Below are 24,643 nucleotides of genomic sequence, written 5' to 3'. Positions count from 1 at the left end.
ACCGACCTGAGTCACAGGCCCAGACCGGCTCTCAGGTGAGCTGCACCAGGAAAGGAGCCCTTATCCTGGGGTTGGGTCTCCAAGCCTGAAGCCACCCCAAACCCATGCTGGCCACCCCATCCTTTCCTGGCCCGAGGCTCAGTGCCCTGGGGGGCTCCTCTCGATCATGCAGGGCTAGTGGGGAGCCCTGGCCCAGACGCTCCAGTTCTGGGACCTGGACACAGTGAGTGGACCCCCCTGGGGGTCTCCAGGGAGTGACCGTGTGCCATACAGGGACACTAGGCAGAGTCATGACTCCGGACCACTGAAGACCTGTACAATAGTCATATATTTATTCTTAAGCAAGTTATCAATAAAAAATTTAATACTAAAACGCCTTTACATAGAGTTTGCTGCTCATAAAACCTTTGTGTTTTTTTGTTTTGTTTTGTTTTTAGTGTTTACATTGAAAAAAAAAAATCCAACCATCCTCTTAGTTTACACATTTACAAAAATCGTGCTTTCGCCATGTTTAACCACGGTTAGGGGGTGGGGGTGACGCCATCCGCGAGAACGCGAAAGCAAGGGACGGGCGGAGGGAGGGGAAACGGAGGACAGGGGGACACCCAGCAGCAGTGGGGAGAGGGCAGGCGGCGAAGGCCGGGCTTCCACCGCGCTCCCAGGCACGCGGGGCTTGGAACAGCCTTAACCCTGTGCCGCATGTCTTCACCGACGGCTCTGGTCCCTGAGCCGCCAGCAGGACCCGGCTGGCCAGCTCCCCATACGGCTGCCCGGGATGAACTATTGCACTCGTGCTGAGACCAAGGGTGGACTCGGGGCTGGGAGTGGGACAGCAGGGGCGGGGGACCCCCCCACGAAACGGCCCCCTCCCATCCTCGAGTTTGCTGGAGAGCCACCAGGAGCAGCCTTTGGGGGAGCTGGGCAGCAGGCGAGAGAAATAAGGCCCTGCAGCTGGGATCCCAGGTGGCCTGAGCAGCGAAAGGCCCAGGGCTGGGGTGTGGGGCACCCACCAACACCTCTGCTTCCCAGGGACCTTCCTCATCCTAGGAGCAGTGGCTGACTTGGGGGCTTTCCTGCATGGTGGGACATGGGGCACGTGGCCCCCAGCACACCTCTGAGGACGAGGGCTGTTGTGCGCAGGAGTGGCCTGCCCCTCCTGGCTGTGGGATAAAGGAAGGGGGCCCAGGGTGTGAGCTCTGGGGTCGGGAGGGCCCTCCTCCTATGCCCTAGGCACAGCCCACCTGGCCTGCCAAATGGCTGCAGAAAAGTCCTCTCCATGGGAGCCGGGCAAGCAGAGGGACCCACAGGAAGGGGAGGCACAGTGAGGGCTTCCTCCTCGGGTGGGCGTGGGCATGGCCTGCCTTGTGACTCTTCTTCCCACTCTGACCCCAGCGCCTATGGCCTGGCCTGGCCACCACGGGAACCAAGCGGGCTGGCAAGGTCCTGGGGCACTGGGAGGGTGTCTGGGTTGGGGAAAGGGGCATCTTTCACATCTGCCCACTTGATGGCGAGCAGGGAGTCGGGCGGAGCCCTGGGCCTCCCGAAGTGGGCCGTGCCCCTGCCCTGCTGCCGCCGGGAAAGGAGCGTCGGGCTGGCGGGACCGGCACAGCGTCCTGCTTCCCCAGTGCGGCAAGGACACAGGGAGGGCTGGAACCCCCTCTGTCAGACAAACTGGCCGTGGAAACGGAAATCTGAAACAACTTGGACTATCCAGGAAATAAAATCAAGACGTCACTCTTTCTCACTGATACTTTAGCATAGTTGTTCGTTTTTGTTTTGCTTTAAGCAGAGGTAAGATATGTGACCGCCACCACACTCCAGGGCTGGCGCCTGCTGCTCCCGCCTCTCAGCTCTGCTTCTAAAATCCCTTTCTCCCTGTGGGACCCTCATCACTGCCCCTTCCATCCTTTATTTCCCCAGATGTACCAAAAGGAAATAAACCCGAGTGTGACCTTCCATCTTATGCCATCGTCCCAAGAGATGAGCAGCTGTGCACAAGGGGCCCCGCCACCTCTGTCGTCACAGGCGTGCCAGCCGGCTCAGCTAGGCTGAGAACAGTGCATTTCCAAAGAAACCCCCAGAACAAGACCCCTGCACGCACGCACATGCACACGCACACACGCACACACACCCTCGTCACACAGGTGGGAAAAAATCCTTTTCCACTTTTTTTCCATAAAACTTCCCCGCAGAAATACAATATTTACACAGAGAAATAAATAGACAACACACCTGATTTCTGCTTTCCCTGGTGGGAGACAGTCGGAGGTACTAGGGAAATATGGCTTGGATTCTAATCTCGCATGAACTGCCGGTGCGGAAAACAGACAGCAGCGCTGGGGGCGCCACGGGCCCTCCGCAGCGGGGGGTGGGACTGGGTTCCGATGCCTAAGAGCTCTCTCCAGGGAAAACCATAGAAACGCCTGGATCTCGCCTTGGTGGGCTTCCATATTTGCTCAGACCGGCCCCTGGGAGGTGTGGGGCCTCCTGCCACTCGGGGCTCCATGTACCGGCGCCAGGCAGGGGATCAGCACAGGATGGGCACGCCATCCGGCGTCACCAGGCGCCCGGTGGTGGGGTCATAGGTGCCTGCAAGGTAGTAGAGGTCCTGCCGGTCCTGGTACTTGCGGCTCCGGGCCATCTGCTCGTACTGCTCCCGCCCCACGACCTGGCACTTGTGGGAGATGGTCTGCACGTCGTTCTCGTCCTCGTGGCAGGACTGGTACAGCGCGTTCTGCAGGTGAGGAGTGTGCAGTCGGTGGCCGGCCTTGGCCGGAGCACCCCCACCAACCGGGGAAAGACCCTGTCTGCTCTGGAAGGGTCACTCGGACAAGCCTTTCACTGTGTGGCTGGAAGAGGGTGACCGGCCAAGAGCCCTGAGTCTGCCAGGGAGCCTCTGTGAGAGTAGGAGAAATTCCTGTTTGCCCTGAAGTTGGACTCGCTGTGCTGTCTGAAAACGTGGTTTCTTCTCAGGGCAGAGCAGAGAGTGCGTCTGGGGCATTTTCAGTCTCCAGCTGGCATTGGAGGCAGGGAGCAGAGGGCCCACGGGACAGGGCAGGGCTGCCACTGATCCCAGGCATGATGGCCTGGACCCGCTGTGGGTCATGGTCTTCACTGCCCCCTGTAAGGTGACACCATCACCCATCTTACAGGGAGCTGCGGAGATGCAGCAGGGGAGGGCCCCAGGTGGCCTGGCTGCAGGGCCTGTGGCACCATTGACCTGGAGGCCTCTTGGTGTGGGGGTGGGGGGAGGGCACCTGGGTGACTGCTCCCCTTGCTTTGGCTGGTGGCTGAGATGTCTCTTTCCCAGAGCCCCATGGAGGGGCCGGGCCCTCCCACTGTGCTGGCCCAGCTTACCTTCCCGTCGCTCTGGCGCTTCCCCAGCTTGGTCTCCTCAGGGTGGTAGAACCACTTGACCTTGACCACCATGTTGCTGCCCCATGACTCCCACATGCTCTCGATGCGGCCGATGTAGGGCAGGTTGGGCCGCCCGGCCGACAGGAAGACCGCACAGTCCCCAGTGCGCAGTGTCTCCTTGCCCCGGACGATGGCCTTGTAGAACAGCTTCCTGGCCTTCCCCTTCATGCCCCGCCGCTGCAGGGGAGACACCAGAGGCAGGGGTTGGGGAGGGGGCCGGGAGCCTCGGTGCGGTGAGTAGGAGGCACAGGAAGGAGTGCAGGAGAAACAGATGGCTTGTGGCGTGTGTGTGCGTGCGTGTGCACCTGCAAGGACAAGAAACAGCAGCACACTGCTGGGAAAAGAACGCTGCAGCCTCAGATCCTGGAGGATGTGGGCCACGCCTGGATTCGCCCTTCCCACTGGTTCGTGACATCAAGACCATAACTGACTCTAAAAGAAGGCTGGATCCGAGAGCAGGGATGCATGCATGAGATGTTCACAGCAGTGTTGTTTCGAGGGGGGAAAAACCCCAAACCAGAAAAAACACACCAGGAGATGTTCAGTGCAGTGTTGTTTACAGGGGCAAAAAAACCTCAAACCAAACACAAACAGAAAACCCAGGAAATGTTCACTGCGGTGTTGCTTACAGGGAAAAGAAAACACGAGCCACTACACCCCCTCCCACCCACACCAGAGTGCTGCTGAAGAACAGTGTTCCCACATCCATGCAGTGGGGAATTCTGCAGCCCTCCCAAAGCTGACCATCTGATTTATCAACATAGGAAGACGCTCACGTGACGCTGCCATGTGCAAGAGGGACACGTGTGGCAGGGCAAAGGACCTGTGTCCTGCACGCAGGCCGTTTGTGTAACCGTGCGCACAAAGGCAAACCACTCTCACGGTGGCTATTTGCCTCTTTGGACCACAGGTGGGTTTTTGTTCTCCCCTTGAGTTTTCCAAACTTTTTACTTGAAACTAAACAGTAAAATGAAAAAAGGAGAGAGGGGAAAGGCAACTGGGGAGCAGGAGCAGACGGGTCTCCTTGGGAGCTGGGGGGTCCTTCTAGGGGACCCCTCTGCACACCTACCTGCGTGGGGCTCCCCGACCACTTCCAGAGCTGCCGGGCCGGCAGGAAGGCTGAGATCTTTGGCCGGTTTTCCACGGAGGGCAGCCGCTGCCTCCGGGAAAGCTCTTTGGCTTTGGAGAAGCTCAGGACCTCCTTCCGTGTGAGCTTAGACTTGCCGCTGCTGGGGCCCGCGCTGGCCACCGTGGCCCTGGACAGGAAGCAGCGCGGGGCGTGCGCGTGGGGGCCACCCCCCTTGGAACGCAGGGCCTCGGGCTGGGCCAGGAGCGCGGGCACCGGGTGGGTGAGGCAGGTCTGCAGCAGCAGGGCCGGGTCCTCGTCATCCGAGCTGTAGGATGAGTCCTCGTTGTCCGAGGAGCAGAGGCTGGAGGTGGACACAGAGCCTGAGGAGGAGGAGGTGGACGAGCCAGACGAGGATGAGGACACGGACAGGCGGGTGAGGAAGCGGGAGGGCACGCCGGCTGCCAGCCCTGGCCCGTCCTCATCCTCGTCTGAGTAGGAGCTGTGGCAGTCGCTGTCGCAGGGCAACGGGTACTCGGCCTGGCCCGCGTACTTGCGCAGTGCCAAGCCCATGGGCAGCGGGTGGACAGGCGCCCGCCCCTTCTTGTCCTTGCCCACGAGAGCCGGGTGCACGTAGCTGGGGCCGGGCAGGGGCCGGCCCAGCTTGGGGCCGAAGTCCTTGTCTCCCACGAGCAACGCCCTGCAGTTCTTGGTCTTGGGGGAGGTCACGCCCTCGTGGTCCAGCTTGACCAGGAACTCGCTGGCTGTCCGCCGCCGCCCGCCCTTCTCGACCTCCGCTCGCTCAGCCTTCTTGGCCCGCAGCAGCCTGTGCGCCCCCCCGGGCAGGCCGGGCCCAGCCCCGCCACTGAAGGGTGAGTAGGAGCCGGCCAGGCTGCTGAAGGAGTCGGCACGGAAGCCGTTGCCGAACACGGGTGCCGCCACGCCGTGCACGGGAAACAGAGCCTCGCGGGCCCGCAGCTTCTTGGCGCTGCCGTTGAGCTGGAAGAGGTTCTGCAGCACCCCCGGCCCTTTGCCGGCCGAAGCCGCGGCCACCGCCTTCCGCTTGGTCTGCGCCACCGCTGACCAGCTCAGCAGGGGGCTGCTCCGACGCCCCAGGAAGTGGTCTGAAGGTCCCGTGGGGGACTTGGCACCTGAGGTTAGGAGTTCAGCTTTGCCTGCGGGGTGGGGGGAAGGCCGGGGAGAGTCAGTGGTACCCACTGGGCCCTCGAAGCTGCCCCACCCCTCCCTCCAGGGACCCCCACGTTGCCCTGTGAGCCTTCTAGTCCCCCCACCCCTAAGTGAGGGGTGCCTCCCTGAGTGAGCTTCTCATCAATTCCGCAAATACCAGCTTTGTCTTTGCAGATGGATTTCTTTCCAGGGGTCTTTGAGGCTTCAGGGCCGTCCTGTGCTTTGGGGGAAAGGCTGGGGGTAGGGGCTTCGCTGAGTGGAGGGGCCTCGCTGGATGTTTTCTTGGTCTTCCGACAGCTGCTGGACACCAGCAGGGCTGGAGAGGGCTCTGTGCCTGCAGAGGGAGGGCAGAAGGCTTTAGCGCCATGCCATGGGCTGACTGCCACCCCAGGAGGCACTCCTGTCCCACCCAGGCAGGAGGGGGCCGTGGGGAGCTGATGAAGGGGGGTCGGGGTTGCTCACACTGGATCTTGAAGTCTGGAGGCAGTAGCCTGATGTTGGAGACGGCGATGTGGCCGGTGTCCCCGTCATCAAACTCCACCACCACGGAGTCCAGGTCTTCCTCCTCGTCACTGGAGGTGCCTGTGCACAGGGTACTCCCTGAACCCACGCTGCACCCGGCTGGCTGTGCGGGTGGCTGAGAGAGGGAGTCCACTCCATGGGAGGGGGTGGGGGATGGGGTGGCTCCAAAGAGCCTGACAAATGACACTAGGACTATTGTGCTCCCTGGTCACATTCGACCTTGGAGCTGCCCTGGCAGCTCCAGGAGCTCTCGGTGGTCCCTCCGCCTCCTGCGGTGCGGCTGGAGCAGCAATATTACCACCATCCATCACACCGCCCCGGGCCCACACGTGGCCCAGACCTCCCTCCCTGCCATGTGCACGCCGTGAGCAGCACAACTCTCAGAGAAGTCACACCTGGAGGCTGCCCCCTCCCAGGGTGCCTGGCAGGCCTCCTGCCACCTGCCCATTCACCAGGGGGACCCTTGAGCCTTCCCGCCCTAGGGGCCCCACATGCCTGCCATGGGGTCAGGAGGTTTTGCCCTAGGGGAGCTGGTGCCCATGTGGTGGATTCAGGGGCCCCTGGCACCGGGCTCTGGGTCCCCTCCCTGCCAGGCCTTTTCTGCTTAGCCCGGTGGGAGCCTCCCCACCGATTGTCCCCTCCTTCTCACGGCACTGGAGAGCCCATTCTGCTGTCTCGCTCTGTTTAAGTGAAGAGCCGGTTCTGCTCCGCTCCAGCCTCCAGGGCACATAGGGACCGCCTGGGGAAGCTGGACTGTGCCAGGAAGGGCCCTCTTAGGCACTCTGCGTCGCAGAGGGGACTTGGCCTTCGGTGCAGCTTACCTCGGACCACGTTGCCTGGGTACAGGCAACGGGACTTCTGGCTCCAGTAGGCACAGACCCGTGTGCCTGGGGGCAGGAACCGGCTGGACTGTGGCCGGACATCGAGAACCTGTGGAGACAGTGAGCAGCAGCCTGTGAGCAGGCAGAGCCTGTGCCCTCCTTTGGCCTGGGACATACCGGCCAGGCACCTCCCTAGGGCTGTGGATGGGTCCCTCACCGCCTCCTGCAGCAGCTGCTCCAGCGAGTAGATCCTCTGCCGGTTGCCTCTCTCACCCTCAATGACGATGCTGTAGCTGGGGGCAGGGGGGCGGCGTGAGAGGGGCCTGCAGGCCAGGGTGCCCCCCACGTCCCTCCCACCGTGCCCACGCCTGGGCCTCACATGTCAGGGGGCTGCAGGGTCCGGACGCTGCCCGCGTACAGCAGGCTGTCCTCCTTGGGGATGAGCACGGGCAGCCCGTCCTGCAGGTCCTCCTTGTGGATGGTGCAGGAGCGCGCTGTGGGCGAGGCGGCATCAGCACTGGCCCGCCTGCTGTCCCTCCCCAGGCAGCCTGGCACCCCTGCGCCCGCTCACCCAGGGCAGCGCTCTGCTCCGCGCTCAGGGGGCCACTGGCCTCATCCTCCTCGTCCTCCTCATCCTCCGAGAAGCTGCTGTTGTCACCAAACTCGAAGTCATCCTCCACTGTGAAGCTCTCTAGCAGCCGGCTCACTGCCCGGCCCTTGCCCTGGGTGGGCCAGAGGGGTCAGGCAGGGGTGGGGGGGTTGGCCCGGCCACGCTCCCGGGGCTGGGGTGCTACCTGCTTGCCGACCACCTTGCTCTTCACCTTGCCCAGCTTCCGGCTCTTCCCCAGGATGGCCTTGGCATTGCGGGCCGACAGGGCGATGGACAGGGCCCCGTTCTTCCGCTGCAGTGGGGTGGGGGACAAGGCACTGAGGTGGTGGTGGGAACAGCCTCCCTGCCCACAGCCAGATGGGGCTGTGACTCAGGGTGACCCAGGGCTTGGGGGCCAGTGAGCAGGGACGGAGAGTGGAGGCAACCCCGGAAGTCCTTCCCGACTGATGCCCGTTCCCTTGGGGCCACTGACCCTGGAGATGCTGACCCTGGGGAGCCACTGACCCTGGAGATGCTGACCCTGGGGACCCCGCTGACCCTGCTGGCCTCACCCTTAGCACTGGCTGCAGCACGGTGCTCTTGCGTGTGGCTCTCTTGAGGCGCTCGCTGGCCAGCTTGCTGCCCTCCTCCCGGCAGGCAAAGGCCCGGGAGGGGCTGAAGAGGGCGTCCCTGCTGGGAGTGGCCCCTGCCTCTGCCCGCAGGCCACCTCTGGCCTTGCCCTTGGCTTTCTTCTTGCCTGGTGCACCTGGTGGCCTCCGCCCTGGGGCCCGCTCCAGCTTGGTGCCCACCTTGGCCTTCGCTGTCCGCCTCTTGATCTTGACCTCGCTCTCAGGGCTGGACAGGCGGCAGGCCCCTGTGGGAGGGAGAGGAGGCCATCATGGAGTTCGTGGCTGCCTGGGCCCCTGCTGGCCAGGCTGCCCACGCCCTGCTTACCTAGCAGCCCCTGTCTCTCCTTCTTCTTCTTGGCCTTCTGGTTGGCTTCCATCTTGACCACAGAGGAGGGTGAAGGTCCCAGCACAGCCACGCCGGTCCCCGCGTGCAGCACCAGCCCCGGCTCCTTGGGAGGTGCTTCTGTCTCCAAGAGACCCCCACAGTCCTCGCTGTCATAGCCACTGCCTGGAATAGAGAAGCAGAAGGCGCAGATGACTCAGTGTTGTGCAGCACCCTCGTGGGTGGGGTCAGGGGGCTGTGAGTGGGGCCTTGCACCTCCATCCTCTGGGCTGCTCTGGGGACAGGAGCCGGGGGCCCTAGCCTCTGTGTGGAGGGCGTCTGGACAGGGACGTGGATGGGAGTTTTCTTTCTCACACCCTGGGCAACAGAGCGCCCGCCTCGCAGGGCTGGAACCCCCCCGCCAGGGCAGCCCCTTCCTCGCTTTCTGTTGTCCTCTGGCTCAGATGGCTCCGTTTCCTGTACCCTCCCCAGCCTGAAGCAGTGCGTCCCTTTGTCCTTCTCAGGCGTCCAGACCTCTGGGGCAGGGGCTGGGCTGGGCAGGGGCGGGGAGGGGGAAGTGTCTATTTTTCCAGGCTCCTGTCCCTGGACACGTGTGCTTGCTGGGGGCTAGATAACCTCTGCGGGTCAGCCTGGCCGTCGCTGCAGGATGGAGGCTGGAGCAGGCGGGAGGGCTATTTTTAACCCGGGTTTCCGGGATATGGGTGGGTGAGGGCTCTTTCCTCCCCCTCTGCCCCCAGCATGGGGGTGAGGTACGTGGAAAGTGGCTGAGTTCTGCCCTGGGGATGGGGCCTCCTTTGTCTGCCTGTCTGAGCAAGGTCTTCCCTGGATCCATCACACACCACGAGCCCTGATCCAGCTCTGGTGGTGGCCTGTACCCGCCCTCCCTATCTCTTAGCCCGCAAGTGACCGTGGCGGGAGGCCCTGGCCATGGCCGGTCACACCAGCCACTTGCCTGCCTTGTGTGCTGCGGCCACCACCGGCCGGGCTGGGAACTTGGGCATCTCCCTGTCCCCGTGGCCATCAGGCGGTGGGTGCCGGGCTGCCCCAGACACCGTGGTGCTCTTGGCTCGGGACAGCTTCTTCCGGATGTGCCCGCTTGGGGCAGCCTCCTTCCGCTGGAAGGTGCTGAGGCTAGTGGGCAGCCCCTTGCTCTTGACCTTCGGCTTCAGATGGGCCACCTTGTGGGCCCCCGAGGACGCCAGCTCGGCCTGGCTGCGGCTCTTCTTGCATCGCGCCTTCTGCAAATGGGGAGGTGGCAGCTGTACTCCCGAGGCCTTTGGGCTCCCCTCTGCCAAGGCTGGGCCCAAAGTTGGCACCTCCCGGGGCCCTGCCCTCAAATGGGGCCGAGAGGACGTCTGGCCTGGGGCCATGGGGCGGCCTGTTGGAGGCTCTGTGCCTGTCCCACCACTCCTCAGCCCCTTCTGACCGCCTGTCCTACTCAGGTGGGGATAAGGGGGGGCCAAGGGCCAAATGGCTGCGAATGGCTGGGGACAGGTCATTTGCATTTCTAAAGGGATAAAAGTGGAGCGTGCTGGGCAGAAGGAACTGCCTCCTGACTGGGGACAGGCCAGGTGATAACGTTCCTAAGCCCACCTCTCACAGCCCCTCCCAGGGCCCTGCAGAAGGGGAGGGTGGCACCCACTCTTCCGAGAAGGGGTGCTGCTGCTGAGAGCGAGCCTGTGCGCCGTACCAGGTGTGTGTGACAGCATGCTCGGTCCTTTCCAGAAGGGCCAGGGGCCCTTACCCTGGAGAAGTCCTTCTGTTAGCAGAATGCCAGCCATGCGTTTTTTTCCTTCTGCTGGCACGAGCCACAGAGAGAGGACTCACAGAGCATTGGCGGGCATGGCCACCCAGTCAGGCTGAGAAGGCAGATGCTACTTGCACCTGCAGGCTCAGTGCCTGCGCCTCCTGCTGCGGAGGCGCTTGGATCTCACTCGGTTTGCTGACCTGAGTGATGGGAAGCCCCGCTGGACATAGGCGCGGGGCTGGGTGAGCGGCCCAGGGGTGAGGGCAGAGGGCCCTGGGACTCACCACGGCGGTCTGCAGGCCTGCGTAGACACTCTTTTCCAGTTTGCTCCGCTTCTTCGCAGGCTCCTGGCTGCCTCGCAGCTCCGCACACAGCAGACTCAGGCTGGTCCGTACTGCCCTGGGGGCACAGGGAAGCGGTGGGTGCTGGGCGGACGCAGGCAGGGTGGCACTGCCTGGGTGCTCCAGCCTGGTCCCCCTCCAACGGTCTCTGTGATGGGTCTCATGCTGCAGCCCCTGTGCCTGGGAGAGCCCCCCATTGCCCCTTTGAGGGCACGTGCCTCCCAGCGAGCCCCGCTGCCTGCTGACCTCCAGCCCTCAGCAGTCCCGAGGTCCCCACACCTGCCCCCATTCCCCGCTGGGCTGTGTGAAAGCGGGGGCATTTTTTTTTTTAGCTGTAACCCATCCCTCCACCCTGCAGGGAAGGAACAGCTTTGGGCTCCTGGCCAGTTGTAACTGTGGTGACCACAGGCCAGGCAGTGGGGGCGCGAGACCCTGGCTCCCTGAGGGGCAGCACAGAGCTCAGGAGCCAGGGCTCTGCAGCTACCTGGGCTCCGTGTGATGGGCCAGGTCTCAGCCTTCCTACCTGGAACATGGGACAGTGACATCTGTGTCTCTCTGTGAGAGGGGTAGGGATCATGCAGGTCTGGGCCTGGCCCTTGGCAAGGGTCCAGATGTGAACAAAGAGGGCACGGGGGTGGGGTTCTCAAGAAGAGTCCACCCTGACACCTCTGCCGCTGCCAGGAAATGCCTGGGTAAACCCGAGTCCCACAAGGGGCGGGGTGGGGACAGTGGCTGGAGAAAACCAGGCTCTCCTCCCAGCTCCCATACATCTCCCAGACGGCCCTGGGAAGCCCCTGAAGCTGAGACTCGGTTTTCCCAAGATGCACAAGTGTGCTGTCTCCTCCAGGCAGGCAGCTGGGGCAGGGGCAACCCTGACCACGTGGGCCCAGCAGCTGTTTCTAGACACCCCAAAAAGGATCCTGCCAGATCCCTCACATCCAGGCCTCCCTGCCTGATAGGGACTCTCGACTCCCCATGCCGTGTAGACAGACCCCCACTCCCCAGCACCCCATGTGCCAGGTGCAGAAATTAATTTCCCCTCCCACCCCATCTGCACTTCTCATGGGGACACTGACGCTTGGGAGCTTGTCTGCCTGACTGTGGCCGCTCACCTGGTCCCCCAACACCCTCGCTTTCAGCCCCCCTCCATATGCCCGTGCAGGAGGGAGCCCTGGCCACCCCAGCCTCACGTGGCCTCACGTCCCTTTTCACCGCCCGGCCCAGAGAGGTGGCCAGGCAGGAAGCCACTCTGGTCCTGGCCTTAGCCCTCCAGTTCTTGCAGCCCCTGGGCCCACCTGCGCTTGCCACCGCAGGTCCCCACGGCCTGGGCAGGGAGAGGGGAAGGAGCCCGGGGAGGGGAGGGTGAGAGGCAGGAGACCCAAGCTTTGGAAAGGGAAGGCCCTGGACCCGGTATTCTTCCCCGTCCTAAGGCTGCCACCTTCCAGTCAAGGCCTGTCTTTTCGGGGTCAGGGGAGAAAGTGGCCAAAATGCAGTCACTAGGGTGGGACTTCCAGGCTGGCGGTTTGGTGCCAGGTGGGCTTGATTGCAGCCTGGAGCAGCATAGCCAGGGCCTGGCAGGGGGAGAGGCTGCGGGGCCCATGCCGCCTCCTGGGCTGGGTGTCCCAACAAGGCCCTGGCCAGACCCTGGCCTCAGGTGGCTTTGTCTTGCCCAGCAGCCCCCACGGTGCTGGCTGGTTCTCAAAGGGAACCCCCTGGAGCCCCCACCAGTGACACCTGAGAGGTGGAGGGGCAGCTCAGGGAGCCCCCCAGCCATATGGTGGATTCCCGGTGCTGCCCACCGCCCACGCAACCCCCCTCCCGGTAACCTTCTCTGCGTTTGCTAATGTTTTGTGACATAAGCCCTGAGATTAATTTTTTGCCTCTGTCTTAATTGAAGGAACCATTTAGTGCCGATTTAACTATTATTACCAAATCATCAGGATTGATGCCGTGCACACATGCGCGCGCCAATCGCGTTTGGAGGAGCTCGGAGGATTTATGCAAATGGGCCTGCTGGGAGAGGCAATTTGTAGCCGAGAAGGACAATTACACCAGGCCCGGGAGTGCGCCAACGACCGCGCCGGGCGCCAACGGGCAATAACACCGTGCGCAGCCCTGTGCGGTGCTGCAGCGTGACCGAGGGCTTCATGGAGTGTGGAGAGAGGGGCTGGCATGCGCCGCCGCCCCGGCCTCGGCTGCGCCGGGTGTGTGGAGCTGGCCTGGCCAGGATCTGGGGTCATGGCCTCTGAGAGGAAAGGAGCCCAGGGTACGGCCAAGGTCTGAGGCCGGGCACAGCAAGCAGGACACTTGGGAGGGTCTGGGAGGGAACGTGCTGGGCCCTCAGAGAAGGCGTTAAGCGGGCACCAGCAGCCCAGGGAGCCAGAGAAGAGGTACTCACTTCACTTTCTTGCTGTCGCTCCTGGCGAGCTGGCCCCCGGGGCGCAGGGTGGGCAGCGAGCCAGAGTGTTTGCGCTTCCTCGGCCGGCCAGGCCCCCGCCGAGCAGGGCTCCGCGAGCTCTCGTCTCTCCTGGGGGTCGCAGGAGAGGTGGTCATAGGCTTATGTCCACCCTGGCTCCCAGACAGGGGTCCAGCAGAGGACACTGCCCTTAGTAGGGCTGCCAGGTGGGGGACAGGTACTCCCAAGACTTGGCCTGGGGCACCTGGCCCTGCAGGAGGGCAACTAGGTCAGGATTCCCACTACCCCCATGTCTCTGAAGCTCTGCCAGCCTGGAGTCCAGCCCCCCCATGCCCCCAGCTCCAACCATCCTGCACACATGGGTCAGGGAAGCTGCTGCTATTCCTGTGGCAACTGTGGGGGTTCCTCTGCCCCAAAGAAGGCCCCAACTCCTTCGTTGGCTTCCCACCCTTCCCAGCCCCACTTGTGACACTGTGCCCCTCACCCCGCCATACTGTGGACTGGACTCTCCCCCTGCATCAGCCTCTGCCAGGTGGCCCTTCCACCAGGCCTGCCCTCCCCCCAGTTACTCTGTGTGTTGAACGTCCGACCCTTCAGGTCTCGTTAAGCACTGCTGCCTCCGGGGAGCCTCCCAGACCCCAGTTTCCCACCACCCTGGCTGTACCCGGCCGTGCCCAGCCCCTGCCCCACCCGAGCCGTACTCGTGGTCATGCCTGCGCTGCAGGCGGGCCAGCTCCCGCTGCTTCTCCTTGTAGCGCCGCTGCAGCTCCGCCAGCTGCATGCGCATCTCCACCTCCTGCGTGTCCAGCCGGTCGATGGCGGCCTTCAGTGGGCACACCTGGGGGGCAGGGCCACAGGGGCCCGTGAGCCAGGCCAGGGCCCAGGACAGGGGTGGTGGGTGGGCAGCCTGGGCCCTCGGGGGTCCCCTGTCTGTCCTGGTGCTAGGCAACAGGACCCTACTCACAGGCTTGGTCTTGGGGGTCCAGGAGTCCTTGCGCTGCAGGATCTGCATGCGGGCAGTGAGTCTGGGGCCATGGCAGGTGTCAGCAGCAGAGGTCTGGGCTGAGGCGGCTGAGCTGTCCAGACCTGCGGCCTCCACCAGGGACCAGGCTGTGGCCAGCGTGGCCAGATGCTGCAGGTTGAAGGCCAGCACGTCCTCCTCCTCCTCTGCTAGGGGGACAGGAGGGTCAGCGCAGGCGAGGATGAGGGTGGGGGGCACACTGGCCCTCAGACGCTCCTGACATCAGCCCCATTCCCAGCACAGCCCTGGCCCATGGGGCCCAGAGCCCCAGGCCATGAGGACCAAGGACGAGCAGAGCATGGTGTCCACTCAGGTAAGAGGCTTGGAATGCAGACCCAGCCCCAAGCGGGGGGAGCCAGCCACAGGGAGGCGTGGCTGCAGAGATGCGCGACTGGACACAGGGCTGAACCTATAGGGACACCCATGAAGGGTCACAGGGGCCAGGCACCTCCCTGTCGTGGGGGAGTTACAGCCAGTAACAGGTGCAAAACAGGAGGACCCGTCCTCTGAGAGTGCCCGGGAAGAGCGACCCTGACACACCAGTCTTGGCTTCTAAACACCGTTCTCCACGGGAAGGGCTTGGGAGAAATGGCTGCTGCAGCCTGGGCAGAGGGAGCGCAGAATGGGGTGGTGGCATTCTGTCACTCCAGAAAAGACAGGACATGTCAAAAGCACATGGGAGTGGCTGAAGGGCTCCCACAGGCGCCATTTGGTACCATTGGTCATCAGACTCAACAGTGATAAACAGCAGGAATGCCTGAGTAGCCCTGACACAAGTGAAAGGAGAAAGTGAACGTCTGAGGACGAGCAGCCTCGTCACAAAACACCCTGCACTACACAGGGGACAGCGGGGAAGCTCGGCCCGCAGCAGCCCATCAGAGCCAGCGTTCAAGATTGCTGCACGGGAGACCAGGCTGCCGGGAGGACCTGTCCTGTGAGGCTCCTGCCGAGGAAGCACGCCTGAGCCTCAGCAGCAGGACGACCCAGCAAACCCAGCAGGGAGCACGCTACAGCATGACTGGCGGGCACTATTGTCACGTACGGGGGGGACGCCCGTTGTAGGGCAGGAGGCAGACAGCCCAGAAGACCAAGGGCTCATCTACCCCCAAGTCACTATGGTGGTGCCAGGAGGCACCAGAGGGGAGGATGCTGGATGCTCTAACCTCTGGACACAAGTTCTGGGCCAAGACAACAGACCTCCAACCCAGAAACCCACAACCCCAGAGACAGGTCCCCTGGGAACGGGAGGGCTGAAGGGGGCTTTCTCCGCAGAGAGAGGATCTGCTGCTTCCGCCCACTGCCAGGGAGGCCCATGTGCAAGACCATTTCAGCTAAAAGCCCCAGGCCTCCCGTCTCTTGGTGTCCCTAAGATCTGTCAGAAGCCTTTCTGTTCCTCCTGCCCAAGCTCCACATGTCCTTGAGGCCACAGGTGTGTGGCTCCCACATGGCTTTGCACAGACAGACAGGCCTAGAGGGTGGGCTTGGGCCACGCAGCGGTCCCCTCTGGAATCCCTGCCCCGCCCGGCCCCTGATCCTCAGGATTTTCTTCTCCCACTGTCCCCCTCTATGAATCCTGCTGTTTGGCACAGAACGAAGCTGGCCTCCTAATTGATTTCAGCCAAAGCCGTCACTGTGCTCGTTGGGAACAATTCCGATCCAAGCAGCTGCTGATGACTTGCCAATTAACTGGGACAGGGGAGGGTGGGGGCTGGGTGCTCCAGGAAGGGAGGGTGGGCTGAATGCTGGTTGTGCCCCCAGCCTGGTGGCTACGGCACCACACCAGGTTACACAACGTGACCCCCCACCAGGACATGCGGTCCACCAAGAGTATTTATTCAATGAATGGGCTGCAGTCCAGCGAGTGGTTCACACGCACACAGATGGCAGCCCTGGCTGCACACACAGTGCCTGGCACCCACACAACAACCCCTCACGCTGCCATGGGAGGGCCACGAGGAGCCTCAGTGTTGTCCCTAGCAGGTCGGGCCCTGCTCTGGGCACCCCCATCTCACCCTACCCCCCTTCCTACACACAGGGCCTGGAGACCCAAGTAAGCCCCCCCCGGGGGGGGTCCAGACATGTCCTGAGCACATGCAGTGCCCAGCAGCTCCTGCGGCCCAGGTACCACTGTAGCCCCTAGCAGAGGAGGGACAGAGAGGCCTTGGGAAACTAACTTTACAAGAACATCCACTTTATCTCAGAAGCACAAAGACTTCACTGGAGGCTGGCAGTGGCCAAGTCCTGAGGACTTCGCTGCTTTCTTTCTGTAAATATCCAGCAATACACGCCTGGCTAGGGTGTACCCCCAGGAGAGGCTTCCTCTGGTGTCCAATGGGAGGATAGCTCTTGCTCAGGCAGGAAGAAGGGACTCCGAGTGGAGCAGCTGGGGCAGATGGGGGGCTGTGTGGGGTCCCCTTGGGGCTGTGTGGAGGGCTGCACAGATGCAGCAGAGACCTGGCTCTCGGGTGCCCTGTCTGAGGCACTCTGGCCCCAGGTGGGCAAAGGAGCCCAGACCCCATTTGGTTCTGCTGCAACGGTCCTGCCTGGCACCTCGGGGTCCTGGGGAGGGTGAGAGCCCAGGTGTCCTTCATCCCACTCACCAGCCTTGGAGCAGGAACGCCTGCTGTCCCAGTCCCAGCCCCAGCCCCAGTGGGCCCTGCGTCCTCCACCATGGGTGTCCATCTGATCCCATCACAGCCTCCTGCCATCTTCCCTGAGCAGGAGCCATGGCACCCGGGGTACCCTGACATCCTTGCATGACAGCCACTAAGCCTTCCTTATTCCCAGCAACAGGGCCCTCCCCCTGAGACTACCACTGAGGTGCAGTCCCGGTCCCGAGGGCCCTGCCCATGACCCCTCGGCTGGCACACCCACCTCTGTTTTCCATGGATGAGGGTGGGCAGGTGGAGGGGGGCATTCTCCCCAGGGCCTGCCACACTGTGGGGACAACTCAGCCGGGCTGAAGGACCACCCCCCCACTGACCCCAAGCCAGGGGCGTACCTTGCAGGGCCTGCTCGCTCCTCTGCCGCTGGATCTCCAGGTCAGCCAGCTCACTGAGCAGTGCGATCCCATGAATCCCTGAGCTATGGGGCAGGGGGGCTGTGCTGGGGGGCTCAGAGGCCACCGGGGGCTGAGAGTCCAGTGGGCTGATGCTGGGCAGGTCCCCTAGATCAATGGTGGCAGCCACCAAGGCGTCCAGGCCTGGCAGTGCCCTGGGTGCAAGGCTGTTGCCAGGAGCCACCCCCCAGTCCTCTTCCTCGTCCTCGAGACTTTCCTCCTGCAGCTCGTCCTCCTCAAATGCGGTCGCGTTGTCCTCCAGCCCCGCCGCCTCCAGGGCCTGCCTCTCGCCCTCATCCTCCTTGTCCAGGGCACCCAAGCTCCCTGCCCGCTGCTCCAGGGCTGGCAGGGGGGCCTCTGACGAGGGTGCCTGCTCCCCCTCCTCCCGCCCCTCCCCTGTGGTCCTCTCCTCTTGTGCCCCTCCCTGAGTAGAATCAGCCTGGCCAGTGGCCTCGGGGTCCGCTCCCTCAAGGATGGCCCCGCATTGCAGTTCTTGTAGCCCCTCAAATGGACTGGGGTCTGCTGCCTTCCCTGGGGGTCCCCGCTCGGCGGGGTGGGGGGTGGCGGCAAGGTCCTGGGTGGCCTCCCTGGCTCTTGAGAGCAGCCCGGGCTCCTCCAGGCCCCCAGGGCTGCAGGGCGGTGGCTCCCTGGGCAGGAACGTCCTCATCGGCTCAGGCTGGGCCCCCGGGGCAGCGGTTTGCATAGTTTCGGGGTCTGTGAGGTCAGACGAGGGCAGGTCTGAGGGCAGAGAGGAGAAGCCCAGGCCGGCCGGGGGGCGCATACATCTGGGAGGCAGGTCTAGGAAAGAGAAGACAGGTGAGGAAGGCAAGGGTGGGGCGAGTGCGGCCTGTTACAAGATGGGGAAGGGTGGCCTTGAACCCCTCAGACCCACACCTGGGAGGGAGGGTGCTGGCCAGCCCTGGAGGCCTGCGGGACACTCAAGAGGCCAGAACAGAGAACATGTCATGTTACAGGGGCAGCGGGAGGCCAGGCCCCTGTCCGGCCAGGGCAGCCTCAAGGCCCCCGTTCCTGGCTCCTGGCGCAGCCTCGGGGGTCCTCGGGGGCGGTCTGTGGCATGGTGTGGTGTGGCTAACCAGAAAAGGGGGATTTTTAAAACATGATGCTTGAATCAGGGTTTTCCCTGAACCAGAACGAGCCGGCAGCATGTCAGAGGCATTACGCCCCATTAACTGCAATAAAAAAAAAAAAAAAGAAAAACTAAGGGGAAAAAAAACTGAGGGAAAAAAAACCCAAAAACCCCCCTCTGCTGGCTCATTCTCCTTATTGTGGAACTGGGACGGGTTTTATGCTCACCACATGGGTTTCCAGTGTAAATTCTCCAGCCTAACTCAGAGACAACCAAGCAAGCTGTCGAGTAGCTGGCAGGCAGCGGGCAGGCGGGTTGCAGGGGCTGAGGCTGGCTGGGGAAGGCAAGCCCAAGACCCCTGCCACAGGCCCAAGCAGGTGGCATCCTGCGCTCCCATAGCCCTGCCACTGTCACGGCAGGCCAGGTACCTCATCGCTCTCAGGACCCCAATGCTGGCCAGCCAGGCCTGGCTTTCCTCCTGCCCTACCTGCTGAGGGCTGGGAAGGGGCAGCTGGGCTGCTGCGTGCCCCCCTGGGTCACCCGCAAGGACAGTGAAGAGGGTGGGCTCGGAAGGGAAAAGCCACGCTGTGTTGGACCCTGACAGGGGCCTGGGGAGGGGAGGGTACCTTCTGCAGGTGCCAAGCCAGGCAGCCCGCTGACTGAGCTCTGCCTCCCCAGGAGGGGGCGAAGGGCCTCAGAGCAGCACGGGCACACCAGGCCAGCCTGGAGCTGCCCACTCTCACCTGACTCCAGCGTGGAGAGGTCGGCTCTGGGCCGCCGGCCCGCCCTGCTCTTGTCCTCGGTACTGGGCACCTTGGAGCCAGGCCCGGGGCTGCCAGCAGGGCACACGGATAAAGTGCAGGGGGCGCTGGAACGTGGTGGTGATGCAGGGCAGCTGGTGGGGGGCTTTAGGGCAGGCGAATGGCAGCAGGGTGACAGCTTGACGAGGCCTGCAGTGGCAGGTGAGGGGGCGCCCTTGGCCATGGGGGTTAAGGCAACTGGCTTGTGAGTGGACTTCAGGGCCTTCTCCTGGGTGGGCTCCTCCAGCTCCAGGTGGTGGTCCTCAGGTTTCCGCTGTTGGGTGAGGGGAGAGGCTCACCTGGGCCCAGCCCCCTCAGTCCCTGTACGCCCCACTGTGTGAGGTCATCGAGTGGGAGGCACGCAGGGGTTCCTGGGGCCAAGCCAGGGTGAAGCGGGAGCGTGAGAACTGTCGTGGGTGCTGGGCGAGCGTGGCCGGGGGGGCGGGGTACCTGGAACTGGGCTGCCCGCTGCAGCTCTAGGGCCTGGGCGCTGCGATGCTTCTGCTGCTGCTGCTGTTGCTGCAGGGCGTAGAGCTCCTGCTGCCGCAGGAGCTGTGAGCGTGGGTACACGGGGAGCTGACTGGGGTGCTGCATGTGGGAGGTGGGGCCCCGGCCCCCATACATGGGGGGCCACAGTGAGGCCTGGTCCATGACATCAGCTGTGGGCAGGGGCAGAGGAGCCGTGAGCCCCAGCCAGCCAGCCCCACCCATGACCCCTCCCCAGCTCCCCGACCTCACAGCTGCCTCCTGGGCACCTGCCGCACCCTGCCCTCTTCTTGCAGGTACCACTCTCCCCAGACCCACGTGCTAACGGTCTGGCCGGGGGCCTCACCGAGTGCTTGGGGAGCGGTGTGGGGTGCAGGCTCTGAGGGCAGGATGACGAGCTGTGCAGGGGCGTCCTGGGGGAGGGGGAAGACGGAGGGCATGGAGCTGGGCACAGAGGTGGGAAAGCCAGGGGGCAGGTTCTGGTGCAGGGCGGGGTGCCCCAGGCCTAGCAGGAGAGGACACAGCAGTCAGGCCGGCTGGGGCCCACATCACTCAGCCTCCCGCTCCCGGGGCCTGGCCGTGAGAGGACCACTGTCAGCCCCAGGCCAGCCCCCCACAGTGACTGCCCTTGGAGCACTGACCATAGGAATGTCCCCCCATCCACAAGGAGGGGCTGCGGGTGCGGGGCAGCCAGGGTGGGTGCGCGGGGTGGGGGTGGGTGGCCGGGTCCCCGCCCAGCTGGCTGCTCTGCACCATGAGGTGGGGGGCCAGGTCTCCAGGGCAGCTGCTGGACAAATTCTGGATCCGGGCAAATTCCACGAGGTCTTTGTTGTCCCTGTAAGATCACAGGGCTCAGCCCTGCCACTGAGCCCTGCCTCCAGCTCCCCACCCAACCCCGTGGCCAAAGCCTGGGAGGGAAAATGGGACTTGGGGGCTCACAGGAGATCCCAGGCTCTGTGCCTCAGTGTTAGAGGTCCAGGCAGGGGCCCTGCTGGCAGAGGGGGAGTGAGGAGAGCCCTCCAACATGGGGTGGAGACCCCAGAAAGGCTCCAGGGTGGGCGTGTACATTGACATGACAGGCCACAGAGCCTGTCATCCCTCTGTGAGGACATCTCACTTTCACCCACATAGCTCTAAGCAGGCGAGCCAGCGGCCCCCTCCCCAAGCCACACCCTGTCCTTACTGCAGCAGCAGCTCGCGGCTGGCCAGACCCAGGCGATCTTCACACAGCCGTGCCCGCTCCTCCTCAGCCTCCAGGTCCAGTGTGTGCACGGAGCGGGACCCGCTGCCAGCTGCACAGGGTCGAGATGGCAGGAGGGACGAGGGTTGGGGTGGCCAAGTGCCACTGGCTAAAGCAAGCAGTGACCCCACTTCAAACCTGTGGGCCCTACAAGGTCTGCTGGGGCAGGGGCGGGGCTGGCTGGCCCTAGGCACCCCAGGCCCCACCCGGCCGGCCCCCATCCCATGGAGAGCTGTACCTTTGAAGGCAGGGGCAGCCCGGCCCTGCCGCCCAGCGTTGGTGCTGTAGGATGTCTCAGACCGGCTCACAGTGTCCTTATGCCTGGCCAAGGCCACTGCGATGCCCACGGGTGGCTGCCGCACCTCCCCGTCACTATGTGGGGCCTCGTGCTCCCGGCTGCGGGCGCAGTCTGGCCTTTCCACCTGGCCTGGGCCCTTGGAGGCCGGGAACTTTGCCTCCTGTTGGACGCAGCTGGCTTTGAGGCTGCCCAGGCCCACGAAGGGCGTCTTCTGGCCCACGACCAGAGCTTGGTTGCTGTACTTCAGCAGGTTCTTCATGGCCGAGACCTCGTCTGGCGGGGTGGGCAACTCCTGGGACAGGAGGGCCGCCTGCTGAAGGCCGCTGCCAAAGGGGTCCAGGTAGGGGCCGCCCTTGCGCTCTTCACTGATGGCCATGGGGGTGCCCTGGCCTGCCTGGACGCTCCATGGGGGCAGGTGGGGCCCGCTGTAGCCCAGGGAAGACAGCTCTAGGGGTTTGCGTGTGGCCTCGGCCCCGCTACCCCCTGGCTCCACCTCGGGGGCCACCAAGTGCTGCTGGTGCCGAATTCTGGCCACCTTCTGGGCCCCGGGGAGGCTGGCAGGGGCCTCCTTGCTGGCCGTCTTGTCTAAAGTGCAACAGGCCTGGGGGGCCTTCCCACCCAGAGGGTCTTGGTGACTGGGCCGGGCACAGTCCTGTGAAGGGACGGGCAACTCAAAGTAGCTGCTTTTGTCCAGACCGCCCTTGGGGAGTCCGGGGAAGGAGGCCTCAGGGCCTGCACTATTGAGATACTCCAGGCCCTTTAGCCGGGGGTTAAGGGCTGCCTCGAAGCCCCCAGGCCTCCACTCGCCCCTGCCCTCGGCCTTCAGGTGGGCATAGGAGACTCCATAGGGCGTGGCATGGTCGGGAGCCACAGCCCCATCCAGGTGCTGGTCCTTGCCCTCTCCCACCACAGCACAGGCCTCGGCTGCCTGGAAGGGGCGGCTCTTGTCCGTCAAGTGTCCCACGGAAGGCACAAAGGTGGGCCCGCTGGCCTTTAGGTCCCGGGAGACTTTGTCCTGCAGCGGGCAGAGCCCGTCTGGGCCGGCATGCAACTGCAGGCAGGGGAAGGAGCCGGCGGCTGTGCTAAGTGGTGGGGGTGGCCCAGTGGTCAGGCCAGATGGCACCGTGTAGGGCACTGCATGGGACACTGCATGGTGCAGCATCTGCCGCCGCTCTAGGCACTCGCTGAAGGCCGGCCCGGGCTCCGTGGGGCCCGCCACCTCCTTCGTGCAGCGCCCAGTGGCCGCCATCCCCGGGCCTGGCCGCCCCAGCATGCCCCCCGCACAGCTGGCTGGTGCAGCCTTGCCCATCTCGCCGTTGAGCACCTTGGCATTGAGCAGGCAGGAGGTGAGGTGCTTGGGGCGGGCCTCGCAAGCGCTGCGGGGCACCGGGCCACCCTCTTTGCAGTGCCCATCGGCTGGCACGGGCAGCACCAGCTTGTGCCGCTCCTTGCCACCGTCCTCTGCCGCCGCCGACCGCTCCTTGCCCTCTGCCGCCCTGCTGACCTTCTCTCTGCCCATGAGGAAGCGGTCAAATTCCTTGGGACCCTTCTGCAGGGGGCTGGCCTCACCCCGGTCACGGCTGCAGGAGCCGATGGGGTGGGCAGGGGCTGCCCGGGCCACGGCAGGGAAGTTGTGGTTGGCAGGCAGGAGGGTGGGCTGCGGGGGCAGGTTTCGCAGGTAGAAGTTATCTGCAGGCCGAGAGAGCCAAGGTCAGTGGGGGCAGGGAGAGCTCAGGCTCCCCGAGACACCTGCTCAAGTGCCTCCCCCAACCCTAGCTGGCACCAACCTGAGGCCAGGGAAGGTTTTTGTTTTCATTTTTTAAAAAGTTGTGGTAAAACACACATAACATAAAACTTTACCATTTTAAGTGCACAGTTCTGTGGCGTTGACTACACTCACACTGCTGTGCAGCCATCATCCCATCTCCCCGACTCTTCCATCTCCCCAATCTGAGACTCTGCATCCATGAAACACTAACTGCCCCAACCCTGCTGAGGTTATGACTATGTCACCCCCAGGAGCTGAGAGCTCCAAGCAGAGCATTCACAGGAGCATGAGCCGGTGGGGTCTGCAGACCTTAGAGACACGGATGCTGCTGGCTTACAGTGAGGGGCAGCTCAGTGGACCTGTGTGATGTGGCCACTACAAGCCTGTTGTGCCAGGTTCCCGCTGACATGGCTAGAGAGCCTACTGAGACCCACATCACCCCCATAAGTCATCCCCAGAGGGGGAAGTGAGGCTCAGGGTGTCTGAGTGGACTAGGTGTAGAGGACCCCGCTCACCTACATCTTGGACACCCTGGGGAGCCCCCCAGTGCCCCACCCCTGGGCATCTGAACTGTGGACCTCTCAGGCTGGTGGGACTGGGTGATGGGTTAAAACAGGGAGAAAGGAAGGTCCCCGGGGTGGAGAGTAGCACCTGTGCCCACACCCACCCGGCAGCTCCCTGCCCACCCAGCCTGGAGCAGGGAGGTGTCCTGGGCTCCCTCTGCTGGTGTGTGGACTGGCTGCCCAGACTGGGCCCTCGGCCTGGGACAAACCCTTCCTGTCTGGGCAGGGGCTGCTTGCTCCACGCTCTCTACGTGGGTCCCCAGCTGCCCTGGGGACACCCACCACCCCCAACCTGGGGTAGGTCACCACCTCTGGGGGACCCTGGGTGGGCGAGCAGCAGGGTAGACGGCCAAGAGCTGAGGGAGCGGACCAGTGGGGGAACAAAAGAAACATTTGGAACTTGTAAAACTGTCCTCAGTCATGTAAATTCCTTGTCAATTTCCTGCTAATTAGAAACAAGGGGAAGGGGGCAGCCCTGGCAAAACCTAATTAGCTCAATTTCCAAAACCAAATAATGTTCTTGGATGAGGCTCCACCACAATATTGTGAAAGCCAGAGGCCCGGCCAGCGCTCCTGCGACACCAGCCGGCCCAATGCCCAGAGGGAGTCCCTGGGCTCTGGTTCAGGGGGTTAGGTTTCTGGGGCTGGACTAGCCACCTGCCTACCCCTGACTAATGCTGTCAAAATACTGCAGGCGCTGCAGCTGATATTGGGGGACCCAGTCCCTGGTGGTGTGGGGCTGTCCCCTGGGCAGCAGAGCCCCTGGCCACCAGCTCCAAGAGCCGGGTAAGACTTGGTTTTCCTGGAAGCGTCCAGGGTGTAAGTTATGGTCAGAGCCAAATCCCCTGGGTGGGGCTGGGGAAGAGTCCCGGCCCCACCGGAAGCAGGGCCTTTCCTGCACCAATCACGGCTGGCCAGTCCAGGCAAGACCAAGGCCATCCTGAGCCTCCACAGCTCTCCCAGTTACAGGATGGCCCAAGGACACAGACATGCCGGACACGCCAAGGCCCTGGAGTCTGAGGCCAGAGGAGGAAAGGGGCTGTGGGCTGGCAGGAGGTGAGGGCAGGGGGGTGGGCCGCAGGCTCTCTCTGCCCCTTCTCCCTCCCCCCACACCTAAAACTGCTCTCCCTGGGGCCACCATGGCCACCTCAATGGCACTAGCTCAATGCGGTCCCTTTCTTTCCCCAGGACCCCTGCTGGATGCTCTGTGGACTCCTCTGGCTCCTCTGAGCTCCAGCCTTCA

General features: G+C 63.6%; 1 protein-coding gene across 1 annotated transcript in view; it reads right to left on the bottom strand.

The window, feature by feature from the left end:
* Window positions 1-380: 380 nt before the first annotated feature.
* BAHCC1 (BAH domain and coiled-coil containing 1) overlaps window positions 381-24,643 on the bottom strand; it is a 59,734-nt gene continuing 35,471 nt past the window's right edge. The window contains exons 4-27 of the mRNA XM_063081000.1: window positions 21,010-22,758; window positions 20,715-20,823; window positions 20,173-20,366; window positions 19,878-20,036; window positions 19,496-19,704; window positions 18,989-19,319; window positions 17,102-17,956; window positions 14,044-14,246; window positions 13,781-13,917; window positions 13,062-13,190; window positions 10,607-10,721; window positions 9,524-9,813; window positions 8,558-8,736; window positions 8,176-8,477; window positions 7,809-7,916; window positions 7,586-7,736; window positions 7,394-7,508; window positions 7,232-7,307; window positions 7,015-7,123; window positions 6,134-6,253; window positions 5,829-6,005; window positions 4,487-5,658; window positions 3,358-3,594; window positions 381-2,734 (exon numbers count right to left, since the gene is read on the bottom strand). Of these exons, the coding sequence (XP_062937070.1) occupies window positions 2,528-2,734; window positions 3,358-3,594; window positions 4,487-5,658; window positions 5,829-6,005; window positions 6,134-6,253; window positions 7,015-7,123; window positions 7,232-7,307; window positions 7,394-7,508; window positions 7,586-7,736; window positions 7,809-7,916; window positions 8,176-8,477; window positions 8,558-8,736; window positions 9,524-9,813; window positions 10,607-10,721; window positions 13,062-13,190; window positions 13,781-13,917; window positions 14,044-14,246; window positions 17,102-17,956; window positions 18,989-19,319; window positions 19,496-19,704; window positions 19,878-20,036; window positions 20,173-20,366; window positions 20,715-20,823; window positions 21,010-22,758 (7,433 nt within the window). The 3' untranslated portion in view covers window positions 381-2,527. The remainder of the gene's footprint in view (window positions 2,735-3,357; window positions 3,595-4,486; window positions 5,659-5,828; window positions 6,006-6,133; window positions 6,254-7,014; window positions 7,124-7,231; window positions 7,308-7,393; window positions 7,509-7,585; window positions 7,737-7,808; window positions 7,917-8,175; window positions 8,478-8,557; window positions 8,737-9,523; window positions 9,814-10,606; window positions 10,722-13,061; window positions 13,191-13,780; window positions 13,918-14,043; window positions 14,247-17,101; window positions 17,957-18,988; window positions 19,320-19,495; window positions 19,705-19,877; window positions 20,037-20,172; window positions 20,367-20,714; window positions 20,824-21,009; window positions 22,759-24,643) is intronic.

This window comes from Cynocephalus volans, chromosome 16 (assembly GCF_027409185.1).
Source record: "Cynocephalus volans isolate mCynVol1 chromosome 16, mCynVol1.pri, whole genome shotgun sequence".
NCBI classification, from domain to species: Eukaryota; Metazoa; Chordata; class Mammalia; order Dermoptera; family Cynocephalidae; genus Cynocephalus; species Cynocephalus volans.
This window is presented reverse-complemented; position numbering and strand designations above follow the sequence as displayed.